Below are 22,300 nucleotides of genomic sequence, written 5' to 3' on the forward strand. Positions count from 1 at the left end.
ACTCTGGGAAGTGGCAAAGATGCCAGAGGCCTGCTCCCTCCTCTCCTGCTGGGGAGGGAGAAATTGGAGACAGCCCATCTCACAGGCAAGGAACCAGCCCCAGCCTAGCCAATAGGACGTTCCGCCTAAAGTAAGCCCTGGGGAGATTCCTCTTGGGGTTCTGCCTTCCCACTGAGTTCTTTAGAGTCCCAAAGATCAGATGTGGTGGTGGTGGTGGTGGTGAGTTTTCTTAATCCTTCCCTCTTGAATCAATTTATGAAGGATGGGCCCCGGCCTGAGTACTAACTTTAGCAGGGAACTAACACTGTGTGCAAAGGCAGAAGGGACCCACTTTATTGCTAAAATGCAGCTCATTAAAAGCAGCTTTGGTGGAGCTTGGCACTCTGAGCTAGTAATAAGCCTATAAAACATACATGAGGCTCGGGCTAGAATCGCAGCTGCATATGCCTTCCACCTTCCCCCAGCAAAACCGTCATAACCCAGTTTATAAAACATCTTGCTCTTGTCCAAAGACAGAGGCAGGGAGATGCTGAGGGATGAGGCAAAAGATGGGCCCCAGAAGAGGCCCTGAGTCCTTTGAGGAAACCTGGCTAAAGTGGATGATAAGGTGGGGAGGGGGGAAAAAAGGGATTTATTTGGGCCCACTCTGGAGGTGAGTTAAACTAACTGGCCCATGAGAGGAAACTCAAAAAGCAGAATTTTTCTGGCTTCCAGTAGCCCACCTAGATCACAACCACATCGTTTTTTAACTCTGGGGAAAACTTGTTCCAGTTCGCTCATTCTTCAGACAAGGTGATTTTAAAGGAAAACCTCCTACCATCCCGTCATCCTCCCTTCCCCCTGAATGCCTGGGATCCAGCCCAGGTAAGGTTGAAGGATAGGATGGAACCTGGAAAAATAAGGCTTGGAGGAAAAACACTCCCTTCCCCCAAAAAACAAAGGACACTAAGGAAAACATGCAAATGATTACAAAATAGATTGTGTGTATGGTTTTAGAATGGCGACACCAGCTGGAGATGACTGCCATCAGCTGAGGAGTGGGGCAGACCTGTCATTTGTCACCGTTGGCTTTAGCTGAACGTTAGCAAAGGGATTTCTGTGGAGAGAAGAGAAAAAGCAAGTCTTTAATGAAGAGTATTCCCAACGTCCCCACTGAGGAAGGAGTAAAGCTTAGGAGGGAAAAAGATGCTTTGCTGTGGAACAGTGGCCAACCTTGGCTTGGCTTCATCTCCTGCCTACATTCCTGAGTACATCTGCTCCTATTCCACCCACCCTCAGGCCTAAACCAAGCTTGCAGACAAGCAGGCAGGAGGGATTCAAACCTAGTGTTTAGGTTTGCACTAGTAAAAAAAAAATTCTTTATGACTCCATTTACTAAGTGGTAATTTGAAATCTTTGGGTGGATATTTGTGTAGCTAATGTGAATCATTTCCAATAAACTTTTTTATTTCCAAAAAACAAATTGAGGATAAAAGAGTTATAGCTAGTGGTAGGGCACAAGAGTCCATTTCTGGCACCTCTCCTATAATGGGCCTGGGTGGGATTTTCTCTACTGAGCCAGACTCAGAGCTCTTATATTTGAGATTTCAAAGCTCTCTCCCAGGCATGCTGGCTCTTTCCTCTAGCAGTCTAATCTGGCTGCTTCTGGCTGGAGAGCACCTAATAGAGAGCAAAACATGGACAGCTACTTCATCCACTGAAGAGGACAAGAAGGATGGAAGAATTTGGGTCTCCCATCCCCAACTAATTCCACCTAAGGTGTAAGGTGGGAGTATCCCACACACCATTCTCCATCATCGAAGTAGGAACTTGCTTCATGGAAGCCAGGTAAAGAGAGCTGGTGCCTTCAGTGCCCTTAAAAAGTACCACCCAGGGGGCAGCTGGGTAGCTCGGTGGACTGAGAGCCAGGCCTAGAGATGGGAGGTCCTGGTTTCAAATCTGGCCTCAGACACTTCCTAGCTGTGTGACCCTGGGCAAGTCACTTGACTCCCATTTGCTAGCCCATACTACTCTTCTGCAAGACAGAAGGTATGGGCTTTAAAAAAAAAAAGAAAGAAAGAAAGAAAGAAAGAAAAAAGTACCACCCAAAGTGTGGCCCAAATGGAAGAGCTTAGTGAGAAAGTCCTAATCAAATATTATCCTAATTAAAGCAGATGAGCTCTATTCTTTAAGGAGTTTCCAGCACAACAGGGATGTGTCTCTACATCACACACACAGATGCAGACGATAATGTTATATCCAGCAATACATCATGTGATACACACACACACACACACACACACACACATACACACACACACACACACACACACACACACACACACACACACACACAGAGATAGACAGCTGTCCCTGACACTCCACTGAGCCCCGAGGCAAGCAACAATGTGCAGACAAGTACGGGGCCTTTTTTATTGCTTGGGACACACATGTATGCACACATACACATTATGCAGCCACATCTTAGGCTCCAGCAGGGACCCACGTCTCAAAGATGGTCAGTTGTTAGGCTACATCAGTCTGGGAGAGAGATGACAGGGCCAAAAGTGGTCGCCCCACAGCCTTCACCGTCCACTGCAAGGAGAAGCAAGGGTCCCTGGGCTTGTTCTCATGCTTTCCTTCCACTTGACATCCTTCCCAACCCCAGGACCAAAGCCAAAGGAACAAGACACAAGTGGGCATGATGGAATGAGATGAGGACAGAACGCTGTGAGAGGCAGGGAAACAGATGAAGGCTTCTCTCTTATTGTCCTCTAGTTGGGGGCAAGCAAGGGATGCCGGATTTAAAAGATGAGTTCCCACAAAGCAAGTGATGGGGACGAGACAAGTTCAGCATAAAGTGCCCCTGGACAGCCACACCACAGACACAAATAACAATAGGCCAACCTGAGGCACGGACAGGGGAGACAGGCTCCCAGGAAAAGCCAGAGGAAGCTGGTCCCCGAACCTCTTCCCTGGCATGTTACCTTGAATGCTGGAGAGAGCCGAAGTGCAAACTCATCGTGAGGAGCCTGGCCAGGGGATAGGAAGAAACGGTTGGATCATACTAACCCAAACCAGGAGCAAGGAAGGTGGGGAAGAACCACAGCTCAACTCTGAAAACCCACGAGGGGGAGAGGGGTCTGGAAGAATTGGAGGGGAAAAAGAAGATGTTTTCCTTCTTGAAGTGAAAGGTTTGGGATTGTGAGTCTTTTTTTTTTTTAATGATTTCTTAAAAAGGGAATTAAGAGATGCATACAGACCTGCATAGCTCCTGCTGTGCCCCAAAACTCCGCAGTGAAATAACTGTCTATACCACCCACAGCTAATAGTTCTTCTATGCAGAACCTCCAAGGGAAATAAATCATTTCCACCCAAGTGTGCTCTCTTTGCTTGCAGGCTTCTTTTGAAGTAGAGGTGAGTGACTATCTGCTTGTTTTTCTGATTAGGTCTCAAGAGATTGGAAGCAGTGGCATCCCATTTTTCTTGCAGAGATTAGGAAACAAGAGATTTTCTTGGCTCCTTTTGCCCCAGAGCTTATGGACAAAGGAGTAAGGGCAAGCAGAAAGCTTCTGGAGTTCATAGAAGTTGACATTAGTTTCTTCCTTGCACTGGGAAATGAAGATCTATATAGGCTGAAGCTGAGGTCAAGAAGACACATGTTTAAATTTGGCCTCAGAGACACTTAACTAGCTGTGTGACCCTGCATAAGTCACTTAACCTTTGACTGCCTCGGTTTTCTCATCTATAATATGGGAAAAATAATAGCGCCTACCTTCCAAGGTTGTTTGTGAAGTCCAAATGAGATAATATTTGTAAAGTGCTTTGCTAATCTTAAAGTGCTATATGTGGGAAGCTGCCCCCTAAAATTACATTTCTTTCATCCCCTCCTTTGGCAAAAAGTCTAGCCTGAGGGAGCAATTCTGTGATTAAGAAATACCCCGATGGGGCAGCTGGGTAGCTCAGTGGATTGAGAGTCAGGCCTAGAGATGGGAGGTCCTAGGTTCAAATCCGACACTTCCCAGCTGTGTGACCCTAGGCAAGTCACTTGACCCCCATTGCCTACCTTTACCACTCTTCTAACTAGGAGCCAATACACAGAAGTTAAGGGTTTAAAATTAAAAAAAAAAAAAAAAAAAAAAAAAAAGAAATACCCCGAACCTTAAGTAATCATATCATTGTAAAGGGAAAAACCAAACCCCAACCCCAACCCCAAGCTTCCTCCAATGGTTTCCTTTGTAGACTCGGTGCCATCTGACTATCAAGGGAAACTGTGTGAGTTCTGACAAAAGGAATATTCTCCTTTGGAACAGAGGAAATGGCCACTTGTAAATGCAAACAGACTTTAAATGACTGGAGCCAACTTGAACAAACCACCTTCAGACTCTGAATTTTGAGTGTGGGAATTTTCCTTTCCTTTTAGGAGGTATCTTGCAGTTACTTATGAAAGCTGTGTTTTGATCAATGCAATGGCAAACCATGACATGGGATGCCACCTGCCTCCTGACACAGAAGGGAAGGACTCCAAATGAAGAATGAGACTTAATAATAGCCAGCTAGAACTTTAAGGTCAGCAAAGCACTAAACATATATTTTATCTTATTTAAGCCTCATGACTGATATGAGGTATGATTATCCCCAGTTGACTGCTAAGGACCAGGGCAACCTAGCTAAGTAAGTTCTAAGTCTGGATTTGAACTCAGGTCTTCCAAGTCTAACACACTTGATCCAACATGCCAAGCCAATGAATGAATTTATTTTGCTTAGCTATGCATATACTATAGGCTTGTTAATTTTTTAAAATAAAAAAGCAGTAAAAATTTGTTTTGCTATCCAATAACCATATAATAGCTAGTACTTGCATAGCATTTCATACATGTTAATTCTTCTGAAAGTTAACTCATATGAAAGTATATGAAATATATAACCCAGTGGAATTGCTTGTCAGCTCTGGGAGGGAGGAGAAAAGAGGGCAGGGAGAGACCATGAATCATGTAACCATGGGAAAAATATTTCAAAATAAAGAAACAAACAAATAAATAAACATTAAAAAAGAAAATATATGAAAGGGGGCAGCTATGCAGCTCAGTGGATTGAGAGCCAGAGATGGGAGGTGCTAGGTTCTAATCTGACCTCAGACACTTCCTAGCTGTGTGACCCTGGGCAAGTCACTCAACCCCCACTGTCTAGCCCTTACCACTCCTATGCCTGCCTTAGAACCAATACATAGTATTAATTTGAAGACAGAAGGTATGGGTTTAAAAAAGAGCATATATAAAAGTGCCAAATATGGGGTTCTATACAGCACAGGTACTACTAATAAACACGTATAGAGATGGAAGGCCATGATGGAGGCTTGTAACAGACTGAGCCTCAAGCTCCAAACTTGCTCTGTGTGAGGTTGGCCACTCATCAGAGATCAACAAAGAGAAGGAAATAATTAGAACATGCACAGTGTACTTGTTTCCTTCAGGAAAAGCAAGAATTCTATGAATAATACAATGGCGTTGAAACCCTGTGGCCAGACTAGATGGGATACAGTGCCCATGAGCTTACTTTAAAAAAATAAAAGACAGCAGGAAGAAGAGGAAAAGGAAAAGGAAAAAGGGAATAAAAGTAAGTGATGGAGGTCTTCTTAGTTCAACGGCAGAACTTCCTATGATTGTAAAACGTTGCTTCAAGTCATTAATGGCTTCTAAATCTGGCAGCGGGCTTCTATCCGACAGTCATCATCAAATAGCCCAGATACAACAAGACACTGTCAAAAGGGAAAAGGGAATCTAAGCTCTGAAAGTGGTTTTCCTATGAAAAAGGAAATTGGCCTATATGGGAATACGAAATAAGGAAATGAACATGACAAAGAAGAAGCCCATCTCAACCTTTTTTTGCACTATGGACATCTTTGGTGATCTGTTGAAAACGAATGAGACAAAATATATAGGATTTCAAAGGAGACCAATTACATTGAAATAGTCATCAAAAATATTTTTAAAAGTTGAAGGAATCCCTGAAATATGTCCATGGAATACAATTTAAGAACCCCTGGTGTAGACAAATCTTTGGTTTTCATCAGCCCAAGTTGGACAAGGCAAGGGAAGCAGAAATTGATAAGCAATGTACTTCCCCTCCCCAAAAAAGAGGCTGATCCTGTAAAAATCCACATGACCAAAGTTATCTTCTGTGAGTTTGAGGGTTTTCTTTATGACCTCTTGGCACGCTTTCTCTGACAACAAAATCCAGAATGCCTCATATTCTTTGTTCCACTCTCAATAAACATAGATGGTTTCTTCTGCCCTCCACATTTTGTCTTCTCATACTGGGTGAGAATCATGATTTCATAGGGGCAAGGATACCTCCCCAGGTTTCATCCCCAGGTGATTTCCATTGTTCCAGCCTCTCCATTTTAGTACACAGTCTTCTGTATAAATGGAGATATTGTACTTTGAACTACATACCCCAGAATTCCTAAAACTACATTATGCAGAATACTTTTCCCTTTGTGCATGTTTACATCTTCACGTATTTATAAGTTCTGTAGCTCCTCCCATTTACTCTCTTCTCTCCCAATCAGGGCTGGTTTAGGTAGTTTTTTTATTTTAGTTTTCATTAATAAAACTTTTAAAATATAATACTGAGTTATTGTATATTAATTTTAATCTTTACACTTCTTAAGTGGCTCTAATTTTTAAAAATTACCACCTAATGCCCAACCCTATAATGATAAGCTTCTTCAAACTTATTTAGGTTCCTTGGATTTTATTTGGGGTGGAGAAGTATTTATTAAACATGAATTATGTGCCAGGCACTGGGCAAAATGCTCTGTAATTATTATCTCATTTGATCCCAAAGACCCTGGGAATTAGTAGTTATTATAATCTTGATTTACAGTTGAGAAAACTGAGGCAAACAGGATCAAATGATTTGCCCAGGGTCATACAGCTAGTATGTGTCTGAGGACAAATTTGAATTCAGATATTCCTAACTACCAGGCCCATAATGATACTTAGCTGCCTGGCAAGTATCGGGCTCATATTATCCAGTGCAGTATAGGAAAACCTTGAAAGCCTGCCCACTGCTGACCCAGCCTTCGAGCCAAAGTCCCCCCTCCATGCCATGATGGAGCATCAAGAGGGCCTGAGTGGTAGAAGCTTTTGTCAGACCAGAAAAAAAGAAGTCAAATGGATTTTCTTCATAGCACTGTAGTTTGTTGCTTTGGTTGTGATGATGAAAAAATAGTAAATTTAGTTCATGAACTTGTAATTAGCGGGATGTATGTAAGAGATAGCATGATAAAGATCTAGTTAGGTGGTACAGTGGATAGAGCATTGGGCCCAAGTTCAGATCTGGTCTCAGACATTTATGAGTTGTGTGACTGAGCAATTTACTTACTCTGTGCCTCAGTTTCCTCATCTGTAAAGTAGAAATAATAGAAGCACCTAATAGGGTTGTTGTGAGAATAAGAAGAGATTTGTAAAGTGCTTTGCTAGATAAATGCTTATATATATATGTTTATAAATATATAACATGTTTATATGTATAAATATGCACATATTTATGTTTAGTTGATGATTTGTTTATATTTATATAATGGGGTGGCAAACCAATCTACATGCAAGTACATACATATACACACATATGCATGCATGCTATATATATAAATATATCTGTGTATATATAAACACACAGAGAGATGTATATATGTATTAAGCTTGTATATATGACAGCCTTGAAATCAAGAAGATCTGAGTTCAAGTCGTACCTCTGACACATACTAACTTGTCATGGGTAAATCACATAACCTCTCAGGGCTCCAGACAATCCAGCTATAATGCTATAAGCTACAGGCAATTTCCACACCAGGAGTTCTGCCACACAAAATGAAGTTATGGGTTCAACCACCTTTAAAAAAAATTAATGGCAAATACATTCAATGATCAAACTAAGCTTTTTTGATGTTGTTTTTTTAATGACATTTTTACATTTAAAAAACTAACAGTAGAGGTAGCTAGGTGGTGCAGGAGATAAAGCACCAGGCCTGGAGTCAGAGACCTGGGTTCAAATGTGGCTTCATACTAGCTGTGTGATCCTGGGCAAGTCACTTAATTCATCTGCCTAACCCTTGCCCTTCTGGCTTAGAGTTGTCACTAAAACAAAAAAAAAAGTTTAAAAAACTCATAGTGATCTTAAATTTGTAAAAGGCACTAGAAAATTACCAAAAACAAAAACAATGTAGTAGTTTCCAAAATGGTAGCTCCTCAGTATCATACCCAGTTCAATGGCATCTCTGGTTGGAAATGAACAGTAATCCTGGAAAACTGGCCCAAGGGCTCAGATTAATTGATACTCAGTTATCATTTGTGGAGTAGCCTCTGAAGAAAAAAATGTTTTAACTCTTGCCTTCTGTCTTAGTATCAATTCTATGACAAAAGAGCGGCAAGGCTTAGGCAAACAAAAAATTAAAAAAAAAAAAATATGTGCTAGGAAGTGTCTTGAAGCCACATTTAAATCCAAGGCAGATCCTTCCGACTTCAGGCCTAGGCGCTCTGTCCACTGTCTATCTAGCTCTCCCTGGAGAGGATTTTTGTTTTAGACCCTTACTAAGTATTATTTCTAAGGCAACACAATGGTAAGGGCTAGGGAAGTGAGGTTAAGTGACTTGCCCAGGATAACATAGCTAGGAAGTGTCTGAGGCCAGATTTCAACCAAGGGCCCCTTCCGTCTCTAGGCCTGGCTCTCTATCCACTGGGCCACCCAGCTGCCCTTCCTGGGGAGGACTGACACATTAAATCTTGGCCTCCTAGGGCCAATAGTGACAATGGTGTGGGGGGTAGGGGTCAGGGTGCAATTAGAGGACAAACTCACTGAAACAGCTTCTTGCTCCAATCCCTCAGGAAGGGAAAAACTGAACAAGAGTAACATTAAGCTTATAAGAAGTTTGGGGTCTGTTTTTGAGAGTGACAAGACACTGGCACACAGATTAGAGTGGACAGCACAGAAAGCCACTGCCCTCAACAGGAAAGCCAGCGTCCTTGTTAGTGTTCCCTAGTTTCTTTTGAACTTACTTCCTACAACTCTCCCAGGATAAAACTCCAAGAGAAAGTGTCGAGGCCAGTCCTGCACATGAGAGCAATTACTATTTCCAAATAGGGTCAAAGGCAGAGAGGGCTCCAATTGTGACTGGGAGTCTCTCATCCTTTGGTCTAGAGCTTTTCTTATTCTTTTCCTTCTGAATCTCTTTTGTGGCCCAGCCTAGCAGGTGACCAGGCCTTGGAAGTAGTGATGGTGGTACCTTGGAGAGCAAAACTTTGCTGGAATCCCCTAATATCTGACTTTTCTGTCTGTGAAAGGGGGAAAGAGAGAAAAATATTGGAGGCAGTCTACCTTGAACAAGGTGTGGGGGGGAGGACAGGAGAGTCAGAGATAAGAGAAACAAAGACAAAAACAGAAAGGGAAGAGAAGGGAGAGAGGTGTCTGCAAGTCAAGCTGGGGAGTTAGAAAACATATGCCATATGGGCAGAAGGCTGTCCCCAAGCTTAGGGCTTAGAGCAGGGGTCAGCAACCTTTTTGGCCATGAGAGCCATAAACGCCACATTTTTTAAAATGTAATTTCGTGAGAGCCGTACAGTGCTCACAGTGCATGCTCCTATAACAGTGCCTGAAAAAAAATTGACTTTATGGCTCCTGCAGAAAGAGCCATATCTGGCCCTCAAAAGAGCCATATCCGGCTCGAAAGCCATACGTTGCCAACCCCTGGCTTAGAGGCTAGATCTTAGGAGGAAGGGAAATGTTCCTGTTCATGCCTGACTGTTAAGTTTGCTATGCAGGAATTTAAGGGGAAAGAAATCCCTCATCAGATTTATTTCAAGGATGGAATGGGGTGGCAGAGACGTCCATGAAGACGTGAATGCCATCTTGCTTTCTTTCAGATCCCAGGGCACTGGACAGACTTGCCAGTCAAGAGACTTGCTTGGGTCCTGGCTTAATCATTTACTGATTCATTATTCAGACTTTCTAGGCTTCAGTCATTTCATCTACAAAATGGGGGTGAAACCCCTCTTGAGTATCTCACAGGGCTATTTGGGAGGATCCAATGAAATCTAACTTGATAAGTGCTTTATAATCATAAAGTGCCATTATAAATAAATGCCATTATTAGTAGAGTTACTATTTATATCAATGAGGTCATTCCCTCACTGCCCCTCCATTCAATGACCTGTTTCAAGGGGAAGCCATCTATTCCCTGGGCTGGCAGGGATCTCTTCCTGAAATGAGGGTTGGTATGGAAGTAGCAGCTCTATAATCTAGACCAGTAATGGGCAAACTTTTTAAAGAGGGGCCAAAGGAAAGGACTGCTCATCTTTCAGTCTGTTTCTAAGGCAACTCTTTCGAAGTTTTATTGTATCCTACTCATTGTATTCGTCAGATTAGGCTGGATAAAATATTTCAGGAGGCTGTATCTGGCCTACCGGCCATAGTTTGCCCATCACTGATCTAGCCAGTCAGCCTGGGAAATTTAATTCCTTTCATTCTATTAATTCAGGACAGAGAAATATTCTGAAAACCGAGGCAGAGAGATTAGACAAAACATATTGGAACTCAGCTGGCAGGGCAGGAAGTTGGCAGAGTGGGGAGTGGGGTGGACAACTACAGACAAGCAAGAACAGAATCACACCAGCTGAGTTGAGGGGGGAGCAGAGGGCAGAGGAGCTGGCCACCCAAGGTCCCTAGCACAGCATCCCCTCAGCTGAGCCAAAGTGGCCAGACGGTGACTCTCACAACATGACCCTGAGCTCTAACAGACATAAAAACAACAAAAACTCATCCATACCACCAACTAGGTACCTACTCCACATCTCACACTAAGACAAGCTCCCAGTCAAAATAACCAAATGAACATTTCACTCAAGGTTCACTCAATGGATTAAATTTGGAGAAGTGTGAGTGTGTTTGGGCGGGGGCTGGGAGGAGAGTTAAATGGAGGTGGTAGACAGTCATCTCCAGGCTTCCTGGGTGACAGGTCCAGCCAGATGGCAACCCTTTGGAAACAGATCACAAAATGTTGCCACACATCAGGCTCAGGGTGAGACTGGGGTGGGAATTCCATCTCAAAGTTCTGGATACCATGACCCTCCCTGCCCATTGGCAGAGGGAACATCACTTCCACCCCCAGCCCTGCTTGCTCAAGGTAATACTCACCTACTTCAGAGGGGCCAGCAAGCAGGCCTCAGGCCAGACTGTGCAGATGAAAAAGTTACTTGGGGAAAAGCTAACCACTCAGCCCCTCATTGATACAAAGAGCCAAGACACACCAAAGGAAATCCTTAAGCAGGTTAAACTGATTCTGATGAGAACTAATGAAAGCATTTCAGAAAAAAGCCTGATCACTGAAAAAAGCCTCATTCTTGATTGGTGGCAGAAGCATAGCACTGGGAAAGGCTCAGCAGCAGGGGAGAAGGAAAATCCCAAAGAGCTAGTCAGACCCCACACCCCAGGGGTGATGCAAAGAGAAGAGAATGCTGAGGCCAACCAGGGTCATTATGGGCATAGGGTGTGCAGCTACACGTGTGGCTGGCTGGTGACAGAGAAACCAGAAGCTTCCAGACTGAATGGAGACAAGAGGTGGGAGAAGGGAAGGAAAGGAAGGAGAAAATCCATTTCAGGACCCAAGGAGGGAATCAACCTTTTTCCAATGGATTTAAGGTAAAAGCAAAGGACTAGAGCCAAGTGAAGAAACCATGGCTCTCAACAGACTCTCAGGAATTGGCTACTAAACTTTGGAGATAAGAACAGCCCAGACTCTGTGCCTAGGTAGGGTTAGCAGTGCCATTCCCACCCCAATCCCACCAGCCCACACCCCTCCTGGTAGATATTCAAGCAGGCCAACATCTGAGGAGTCTGTCCAGAGCCACTGGGAAGTGGGTGAGGATTGTTTGGCACATGAAGACTTGGAGCAACTTACTAACTCTAGTCAGGGGGGGGGGGCCAGTTCAAAACCTGGCCACTTCAACATCAGCGCTGCAATAAAAACAAAATGCAGTTGGTATGAGAGGTAAAACCTATCCACCCTGGGTAAGCAAAAGGGCATTGTGTTAATCTGAGGACAAACAAGGAGCTTAATGGAGCAGTTGGCACTTTAGCACCAGGAATTTTGTTTGCATGCTGCTTCTGCTGAGAGAAAAAAAAAACCTTTTTTTTTTTTTTTTTGGAAACACACATTTTACCCTTTCGAAGGAGGAAAAAATAAGGTATATACAGGAAAAAGGAGACCAAGAGTGCCAAGCCTACCTGGGGATGGTGGGTAGGGGAAAGAGACAGCAAATCAAACATTCTCTTCCTTTAAGTCAACTGCTCAGGTGGTACCAAGAGTTTCCTTGTGAGCTTATGGAGCACGTATATTCCACAGTGGGAAGAGGGAGCAGCCAGTAAGCAAAACATCAAATGCCCTTTACTAGATCCAAATGCTCCCCAGAAGGCAAGTTCTCCAATTCCATCCTAGCTGAAGAATCAAAGCAAAGGGAACCTGGGCTTGATCTCTTATGCCCCAACCCTCACAAACACACTATCCCAGGCTTACATTCACATCAACTAGCACTTTTCTTGCTTCTCTAGGAAAAGAAAAAGAATATTTCTTTTTTTCTTTAAACAATATCAAGTTATTCTGCCAGGCCATCAGGTTATTAACTCTCACACAATTTTATCTCCAAGGAATTATCCAAAGAATAGAAATAATGCCAGTGGGCTGATCCACTGAGGGAAAAATGAAAAATGGCTCTCTCCATATCAAGCCTGCTGTACAGGTTTATATGCATGGCCACTATGAAAGAGTAGGCTCTCTTCAAAAGTTTATGCGGCCAGAAAATTTATCATCTTGCAGCCAATCTGGTGGCATGCCATCATTCCACCCTTGACTAGGATGGTGGTCCTTGGTTCATCTGAGCCTGTATTTGAGGTCTTTGCAGCTTGCTTAGATGCTATCAGAGATTGTGAAAGATTTATCAGAGATTTATACATTTGCTTCTGAGAAGTCAGGGTCACACCTCCATGCCATGATGAGGCATCAGAAGTGTTTTGTGAAGGTATTTCTAGATATGTAGCAATCTCTTCTGCCGCATACCCAATACCCAAGTCTGGTCACTGACAAAACAGAAAAACTCAAAAAAAAAAAATCACTGAAGCCCAACTCAATGCAATAAATAAAACTTTTATTCAAACAATTTACTCCAGTACAGGGCACGTTTCTCTTCAGATTAAAAAAAAAAGAAAAGAAAAGAAAAAGGAAAAGGAAAAGGAAAAAAGAAAAAAGAAAAAAGGGTTTTTCAGCACTTTACAATCTTCATACAAATTTTGCTATTTTATGTATACATTCAATCCACTGAGCATAAAATCCCATGGATTTAAGATCTTTTAGCAACATCATCATCCCAACACGGAGGGTTCTTAGTAAACAGGTCCGTATTCTGGCTTCCCCACCCCCACCCCTTTTAACACAAAATGAGAACCCCTCTCTTGTTTTCTTTCTCTACATCTCATATGTATTGCCAACAATATCCTAGTCAACAGGTAGGTAGGAGGTTTTAAAATCACACTGGAAAAGGAAGTGTCTACGGCTTCACAATGAAGGCTTTCACCAACACGGAAAGGGTAAAGTGGGGCTGTTGGCCCTTCACTCACTTCCCAGACAGAATTCAGTGGGTGAAGAAACAATACCAGTAGCCATTGAGTCCCATGTGTTTGTTTCTAAAGTGACCAAGACATACAAAGAAGATGAACAGTGTTTAGGAAAGAATGCAACAGGAGACTGCCTATTTACCCCACCCCTCCCTATACAGGGGCAGCCTGGGGCCCAGGTCTTTAAAACAGCCTTACAAATAGCCACTTGCCCAGGGCAATGAGGTCCAATCATTTAATGTCATTTGTGTTACCACATCCCTATAAGGAAGGAGGGCTGGCATGTGGTAGGGACTAATCTGCAAAGCTGGTTTAAGGAATAATTCCAAAAGGAAGGAGAAAAAAAAAAATATATATATATATATATAGCTATACCTGTAATCTTTATCTATCTATCTATCGCTATAAGTAAGATAGATAGATCGATCGATCGATCAAGGTCTTTGGAATTCTCTTTAGTCAGGTGCGTATTCCTTCCCCAGCCCCTACCCAGGTGCGCTAAAGTGAGGTAACAATACCCTGCTACAAAATGTATATATGTATATATACACATATATACATATATATTCTATGTACACTTATAAAACAACTTCATTGAGAAAGAAGCTTTTGATTGGCCCCTTGGGCTGGGTCCTAAGCAGATGGGCATGAGGTCCCAACTGTCCTTCAAAGAGAGCCAGCCAGCTTTCCTAGTGGGCCAAAGCCTGACAATCCACTGTTCTATATGCCACCCTTGGGCAAAGGAATAAGGGGGTGGGGGTTGTATTTCAAGCCTGCCCTCAAAGAGAAAGACCATAGCCTTTCTAAGAGTCTTTAGTCTGCCTTCCCTTTCCTAATAAAGAAACTGGGCTGTGAACCCAGTGAAAGTCATATTGGGGAAAAAAAAAAAGTAACAGTATATACACCATTAGTCCATGCATATTGGGTTTGGATGTGTTTTGTTTTGTGGTGTGTATGAAGGTGTTGGTATTTGGGGGTGCCATGGAGGGAGTCCTTTATCTGCTAAGGATTTTCTTTTGCTTTCAAACTCTAAACATGGCTCAGGAAAGAGCTTTAGAAAAGGGATAGTGCATTGTACATCCAAAGGTATGCGGGGAGAAGGAGGCAGCAGAAAGGTTGTAGACACTGCATCCAAGTTGCCACTCCCCAGGGGAGCAGACACCCCCATTGGGCAGTTTGTACTCTGAAAGGCTTTGGACCAGAGTCGGGGGCAGGGCAGGGATGAGGAATAAAGAAACAGAGATGAAGCAGCACCATGGATCCTTGATGATCACAGAGTTTAAAATGTCACCAACCAAAAGGCAAGGGGGAAAAAAGACTACCCAAGAACAAACCAATGAGTTGAAGAAGGGGAAAAAGAAAAAGGGAGAGACCAAATAAATCAGAGAAATCAAGTCAGGGGGAAGGGAAAAAGAGAAGCAGAAAATCTCTTCAAAGCAGCAGGTGCCATTTCTAGTCAAGGGGTCCTCACACTGTTGAGACCAGAGTCCCACTGCCACTGTGAAACAGAAAAGTACAGAACTGCCAGACCGAACACTTCACGGTGTATCCAAAGGACAATAGACCCTGCTCCTCCCCATCCCTACACCCCAGGCATACAGGCACCCCACCCTTCCCATGCAATATCTCTTTTATGAAGCACCAGGGGCATCCCTCCCTGGCAGACCTAGATGAATGATTCCTTCGTTTCTCTAGGGACCCCTACTCCCAGGAGGGAAGGATGGGAGAAGGTAGCAGTACAAACTAGAGTTGGGGACATTAGTTGATTCCCCTCAAGTAGAATTTCTTCTCTGCCTTTTTAGGCTGACCATCTATTTCAGGCCAAGGTTCCAATTTTAGAAATGGGAAAATGTCTTGCATCTTTCAAGCAGGGAAAAGGGCTCTCTGTGCCAGGTGAGCCAAGATTGCCCGAAGTCATAAGAAGTGTCAGTACCTTCTGAAGTCAGTCAGGCCTGATTTGTGCATAGAGTTTTCATACTTCAGATAGGGATTGAACTAGATAACTCTTCCAGTTCTAAGATTCTATGATAAAAGGTTGAGGCCCCTTTTTTTGGCTCACCTCTGGAGGATAGGGAGTAGGGACTGAGGGGCCACAGTAAGGGTGAAAGGACAGGGGGTTATAGTGTCTGATAATTAATGAGATGGGTGTGGGACTCTAACACCCTCTGCTGGATGCCCAGCTCAATCTATAAAAATGTTGGTCCAGGAGAAACCTCTAGTAGTGTGCTGTAGTGATCTCAAATTTCCATTAAGGGTCAACTTGTGACCCCTTTGGTTGCCAAGAAGATAATAAATGGGGAAGGAATCCTCCACCTTATCCTATCATCATCAGGACAACTGTACATAAATCCAATGGGGGTATTGAACATTTGCTAATTTAGGTAAAGGAGGGAGCAATTTTGCAATTTATCATCCAGACATTTTAGGGATTTTTCTAGCCAGCTTGGGGACAAGCCTTGAAAAATAGATCCCCAAGAAAGGGATCTGAAAATTAGCCAATGAGGGCACTGACAGAGGAAAGGATCCCTAGAGACCAGTGATCGAGTGATACCATGGACATGATTTCTTCCTAAATAAATTTGTAGGCCAGATCCCTAATATCCACCCATCAACCCTAATCTGTAGCTCTCCCTCCCACTTTTCCCATATTATCAACCATGCATGCCTGCAAGGGGGTAGTCTTTATAAGCTACAAATACTCTGCCCTTAAAAACAACCCATCCCGGTTCCCTGGCCCAATGAACTCAGTATCTTCCTAAAGTGACACGTTAAGCCCAAGGTAAGATAAAAAACAAACAGAGTCCTCTTACCTGCTCACAGATCGGGAACCATAGTCATCTAGGCCCTGGGGAAGCAAAAGGATAATCAACAGATCAGTTGCAAGGTTTCTGAGAGTTGCCACGGGATAGTTACTGTGGCTAACCCAGAGAATTTGCCATTTTCAAACTTAAAAGAGACAGAAGAAGAGAAGGCTAGATTCCAGCATTCTTAGAGAAAAGGATATGGGATGGGTTCTCTATTCTTCCCTTTTATCACTTATCAATGTAAGTAGGTTTATTCTTAGGTAGAGGTGGGGAGAAAATATTCCATGAGAAAACAAGATAGAATGTGTGTGAGAAAATATCTATTGTGCTGAGACCTAGGTAGAGATGATGGGACACTAAATTTCATATGCACCAGTGGGGGGGAGGAGGGGGAAGAGGGCCAGAGTACATTCCTGAGCTAAGAAAAACAAGGAGAGACTTGAATTAGGATAACAGGGGAATGGATCAAACTAAATTTTTTTCAGGCATTGGGGAAAAAAAAAGATTTGGTATCTTCCCCAGAGCCATTACCATCCCAAGGGCTACCTCTCCCACTCAGCTACTCTTGAAGATGAGGGAAGGGGATCCTAACCTTTCTGTTAGGCATGTTGGGCTCTGTAATCTCACAGCAGTAGCTCTGAACTATACCAAGAAGTTGTCAATCATCAGAGTTAAGGCTTCAGTCTTTTACAGTAAATTTAACTGAAATGTTTAACTATCTTTTCAAGTGGAAAGATTTCATATGGTAAGATGCATGTGGTGAGGTACACAGCCAAGGAGGCACAAAAGAACAGAACGCCTTCACCATCTGAAGGTACCCTTGGTACTATCCCTGTCCCAAGGCAAACTTTCTGAGAAAAGCCATAGCCTCATACCATGAGCCACAAATTATAGAGGACTAGGCTGGCAGAGCTCTGTGCCTCTCTAAACTTCAAAAAAGGAATAAGCCTCGATAGACTTTTATAACAAACAAAATGTAAAGATTGATTTCATATTTGATGTCGTTTGAGGAGGTCTGGTCAGAGAGATTCCACAAATGGAGAGGGGCCACAAACCTTATCTATTCTTCCTCCAGGTAATGGCTTTTATAAAGCTTACTTGACAGACTTTAGGTCAAGAAGCCAAGTTAGGAATCTAAAGAGTGAAACCAAACTGAATCTAGCCCCCTGAAAGCCAGTCTTGGGAGAAGTGCATTGGGGCACACACAAGATGAAGGTTCAGGTCATCTACTCCCCCAGTATGTAGGATGACTTCAGGGGGCCACATTTACCTCATCTCAGCACCAGCAAGGAATCTCTATTTTCATTTCCATTTCCTGTCCCAGGTAACCCGTCCCACCCTTTAATCTTCTAGACCACCCCAATGCATTTCCCCCAAGACTGACTTCAAGGAGCTGGGTTCAATTTGATTTCATTCTCTCTAGATTCCTAACTAATGATCTAGTGAGTTTAATGAAGCATACTAACTTCCATACTAAGGACCAGGTGAGTACTAGTGGGGAGCACTCAGGGAACTCAGCTAGATCTCCGTTTCACATTTTTCTGGCATTTTTCTCCTATGTAGGGTCTTGGCCACAAGAACAATTCTGATGGGTCTAATACCATTTTGTCAAATGGAACAAATGCAGCACTTAGCCTATGAATCAATCCATCTTTCTTTCTTTCCTTCCTTCTTTCCTTCCTTTTTTAAACACCCTTACCTTCAGCCTTAGAATCAATACTGTGGATTTGTTCCAGGGCAAAAGAGTGGTATAGGCTAGGTCAGGGGTCGGCAATGTATAGCTCTCAAGCCATATCTGGCTCTTTTGAGGACCAGATATGGCTCTTTCTGCAGGAGCCATAAAGTCAAATTTTTTTCAGGCACTGTTACAGGAGTGTGCACTGTGAGTGAAATTACATTTTAAAAAATGTGGTGTTTATGGCTCTCACAGCCAAAAGGGTTGCCGACCCCTAGGCTAGGTGATCAATGAGGGTTAAGTGACTTGCCCAGGATTACAAAGCTAGGAAGAGTCTAAGGGCTGATTTGAAAAGGATTCTTCATTCCTAATGCCACTAAGAAACTACAGAAACTCAAGACAGATAGAATTGCAAAACACAGCAACAGGTTAGCCAGATGCCTTGTATGTTCCCTTTAAAAAGTCCTCAGAAATAGCAAAGCTACCCACAAAGATGAGTAATTTGTCCACCAGTCAGGACCTCTGGAAGTGGTCCCTCAAGAGAAAAAAGGTAAGACAAAATAGTTGGTCTTAGAACATTAAAAAAAATGCCAATTTTCTGTTTTTTTCTTGTCCTTGCCTTTGGTCCCAGAACTATAAAGTGTTAGTAGTCAATTTTTTGCCTGGAGAAAGAGGGACAACCTGATACAACAAGTCTTCCCAATTCCTCAATACCTCCACACATTATGGTGGGGCCCGATTTGGTCTCTTCTTCTGGAGTGGCAACAGAGAGAGAGTTGACGGAGAAGAGAAGTTCCTCACCAGAGGTAAGGGAGAAAGAGGAAGGATACATCAGGAAGAGCTAGAGGGTACAAATGTGTAGCCTAGAAAGCAAATAAGATTCCCTACAATGTGGCCACTCCCTTGTGTAGGTCTACACCAGTGATGGGCAACCTTTTAAGCTTGGTGTGTCAAAATTTGCCAAAAAACAAGCATAACTTGGGTGGTGTGTCACTTTGAGAAAAAAACCATAATTTTGTGGTTTTTATAGTTTAAATAACAAAAATATATAATTGTAATATATAACTGTATTTAATAAACCAAAATAGGTAAATTAATATAGGTAGAATTGTCATCTATAGTGCACAGAGTGTCTACACTACACTACAGCAAATGTTTCATCCTCGGCATGTGGCCCCGTACTTCTCTGTATGCAGCTGCATGAGGCCGAGTGTCATCGAAAATGGCTACACATATCAGTGCTGACATGCGTGTCATTGGTTTGCCATCACTGGTCTACACCAAAGGAAGGATATTGGTGTCAAGCACAAGGATGAAGGGAAGGAGGAGTATTTAAGCAGATAAGCGCCTCTGTCTGCCAGCCAAATGTCAAACAGAAATGATTTGTGAATTATCTACACCCTGGTTCCCCTTTCATTAAGGGGATGACCAAGATAGAGTCACCCTCTTGGATAATAAAAAAATCCATGGGCAAGCTGCCTAGCTGCTCCGGGCCCAAAGTCTGCTCCCTATGGCAAATTCCCTTGTGGCAGGAAGCAGGACTGATGCTCCTGAACACCAGGGACAGCTTCCAAAGCCCAAGGATAATCTGCAATGCAGGTAACATGACTGAGTGAACAGACAAGAGACTAGAAGGGAAGCAGGCAGAGAATGGAAAATTTATGAGTTCCTCTTCTGCAAACACTCCTAGTCCTAAAGCTAATTTTGTTGTCATTCACCTAAAGAGCTTGTCTCGATTCTATTGAAAAGTATAAGGAAAGAAAAAATTGGTAGGAGGGAGCTATAAATAGTTGATTTCTTTCTCCCTTCTCTATCATCCAAACCTATCATTTCTCAGAATATGCTATTCATCATATAGATTCAAACAAAAATTCTCTGATTTACATCCCCTTTTCTCAAATTCCATCATAACCAAAGAACTCTCCTGAGAAATTATTATCAAATATTTGTAAAGCCCTTAGCACAGGGCCTAGCACATAATAGGTTCTTTTTTTGAAACCCTTACTTTACATCTTAGAATCAATATAGTGTATTGGTTCCAAGGCCAAAGGTAAGGTAAGGGCTAGGCAATTGGGATTAAGTGACTTTGCCCAGGGTCACACAGCTAGGAAGTGTCCAAAGCCAGATTTGAACCCAGGACCTCCCATCTCTAGATCTGATTCTCCACCTAGCCACTGAGCCACCTAGCTGCCCCTATAATAGGCTCTTTATAAATTCTTGTTCATTCCCTTTCTCTCCCTGAGGCTACAGAGACTATATTTGGAGAGGGGAGGTGACTGAGAACTTCTATGTAGTTCCTAAGAGCATGCAGTAAATAGTACAAAAAATATGGTACTTTGTTGTTTATCACTTGTTTGTTGTTGTTCATCAATTGTGTCTGACTCTTCGTGTCCCCATTGGAGGTTTTCATGGCAAACATACTACAGTGATTTGCCATGTCCTTCTCTAGCTCATTTGACAGATGAGGAGACTGAGCCAATCAGGGTTAAGGAACCTGTCAAGGAGGCTGGATTTGAGCTCATGTCTTCCTGACTCTAAGCCTGGTTTATCCAGTTGGACTACCTACCTTACTTATCCTCTAATTTTCTTTATAATAGTCAAAAACTAGAAATGCAGCAAATGCCCACCAAACAGGAAATGGCCAAGCAAGTTGTGACACAATGAATATAATGGCATATGACTGAACTATAAGACATGACAAATGTGATGAATATAGAGAAAAATGGGAAGACATGAACCAATGCAAAGTTAAGTAAGGAGAAGCAAAAAAACTACAAATACAATATGGAAACAACCACAACAAAACAGGTCAAGCTAAAGGGTGCCAAACTACAGTGATCAAATTTGGCCCTAAAGGAGATACATGAGAAGACCCAGCTTCTATGTGGAGGCAGGGGACTATGGGGTTGGAACCCTGCAGATAATACCAGATTTCACCCCACATATTATGTTGGTTAAGATTAATGTCCTTGTTCTTGTTATAGTAGAGTCGGGTCCCTGCATCCTCAGAAAATATATTCTAAGGCCTCCTTGCAGAGGGCTGAAACCTTGAATATAAGCAAACATCTACTGACCCCCATGCTCTGTCCCTAAAAAAGTGAAAGTGGAAAGAGAAAGGGAGTGGTGGACCACAGGCACAGGGCGACTTTTGGTCACTTTGCAGACAGATTTCCAGCATCCATTTCAAGTGAACTGCAGAAAGCAAAACCACATATAAGGAGGTTCTACTGTACATGGAATGACTTTCTGGTGGGTGGAAGTGGAGAAGAGATACATTTGGGAAATGTGGGCAGTGTTAAGAGAGAGAGAGAGAGAGAGAGAGAGAGAGAGAGAGAGAGAGAAAGAAAAAAGAAATTTATTTTTAAAAAGCTTTCTCCAATTGTTTCATGTGTGTGTAGCTCTCCTCAGCTAGATTAATTGCCTGAAGGGTAGGTGCTTTCATATTTTGGTATCTCCCCTCTCCCTTATTTATATACCTAACACAATTCTGGGCTCAGGGTAGTTCACACACACACATGATATATATATATATATAAAAATTCCCCTGGGATGAAGAGGATAGAAGGGTTCTCACTTGAGGCCACCCTCTGTGACCAAGCTATCAATATTTTCTTCCCAGGTTTATATCATTGTTAAAAAAAAACCAGCCCAAACTAATAAAGGAAAAACAAACCGTAGGCCCTGATGGAAGGAGAGGAGCCAGAAGCTCCGAGGGCACAAGCCATCACAAAGGCTGATAAGGATTCCATTCCAAGGATGATAAGAGCGGGCTCTGAAGGTTACAGTGTCAATTGGGTATTTACTCGCCTGTTCGGATAGGTTCCAACTGGCTTATCCAAGCCACCTGAACCTTGGAAAAGGGTTCTTCTCTCCCACCTCCTTTTTCCCATACTCATTTTAAATCATATCTTTGCCCACAACAAGGAAACACCAAACCCGAAGGTTCCACTAGCTGAGGCATGATGATCCCAGTGGAAACATGGCATCTGCCAGGACTCAGCTGTTGTCTTAGTATAGGGCTGATAGGGAAAGGGAGCAATTGGCAAAGGCCACTGGCACTGTCTTTAAATGCCCAGATGTAAGCTCTGAGAACATCCTGCAATGAACTTTTTGGAGAAACACCTCAGTTACCTGAAATAAACCCACAGAAGTCCTCTTCCATCCCCAAACCCCA

At 42.9% G+C, this 22,300-nt stretch overlaps 1 protein-coding gene across 2 annotated transcripts in view; it reads right to left on the reverse strand.

The window, feature by feature from the left end:
- Positions 1-1,013: 1,013 nt before the first annotated feature.
- Positions 1,014-22,300, reverse strand: part of BAIAP2 (BAR/IMD domain containing adaptor protein 2) — a 169,694-nt gene continuing 148,407 nt past the window's right edge. Inside the window, exons 13-15 of one of the 2 annotated variants that reach the window (XM_044672295.1) lie at positions 16,458-16,492; positions 11,939-11,994; positions 1,014-1,096 (exon numbers count right to left, since the gene is read on the reverse strand). In XM_044672295.1, the coding sequence (XP_044528230.1) occupies positions 11,967-11,994; positions 16,458-16,492 (63 nt within the window). In that variant the 3' untranslated portion in view covers positions 1,014-1,096; positions 11,939-11,966. Of the gene's footprint in view, positions 1,097-11,938; positions 11,995-14,411; positions 15,146-16,457; positions 16,493-22,300 lie in introns of those variants that run through there. The other variant, XM_044672296.1, reaches the window with a different exon arrangement.

This window comes from Gracilinanus agilis, chromosome 4 (assembly GCF_016433145.1).
Source record: "Gracilinanus agilis isolate LMUSP501 chromosome 4, AgileGrace, whole genome shotgun sequence".
Lineage (NCBI taxonomy): Eukaryota > Metazoa > Chordata > Mammalia > Didelphimorphia > Didelphidae > Gracilinanus > Gracilinanus agilis.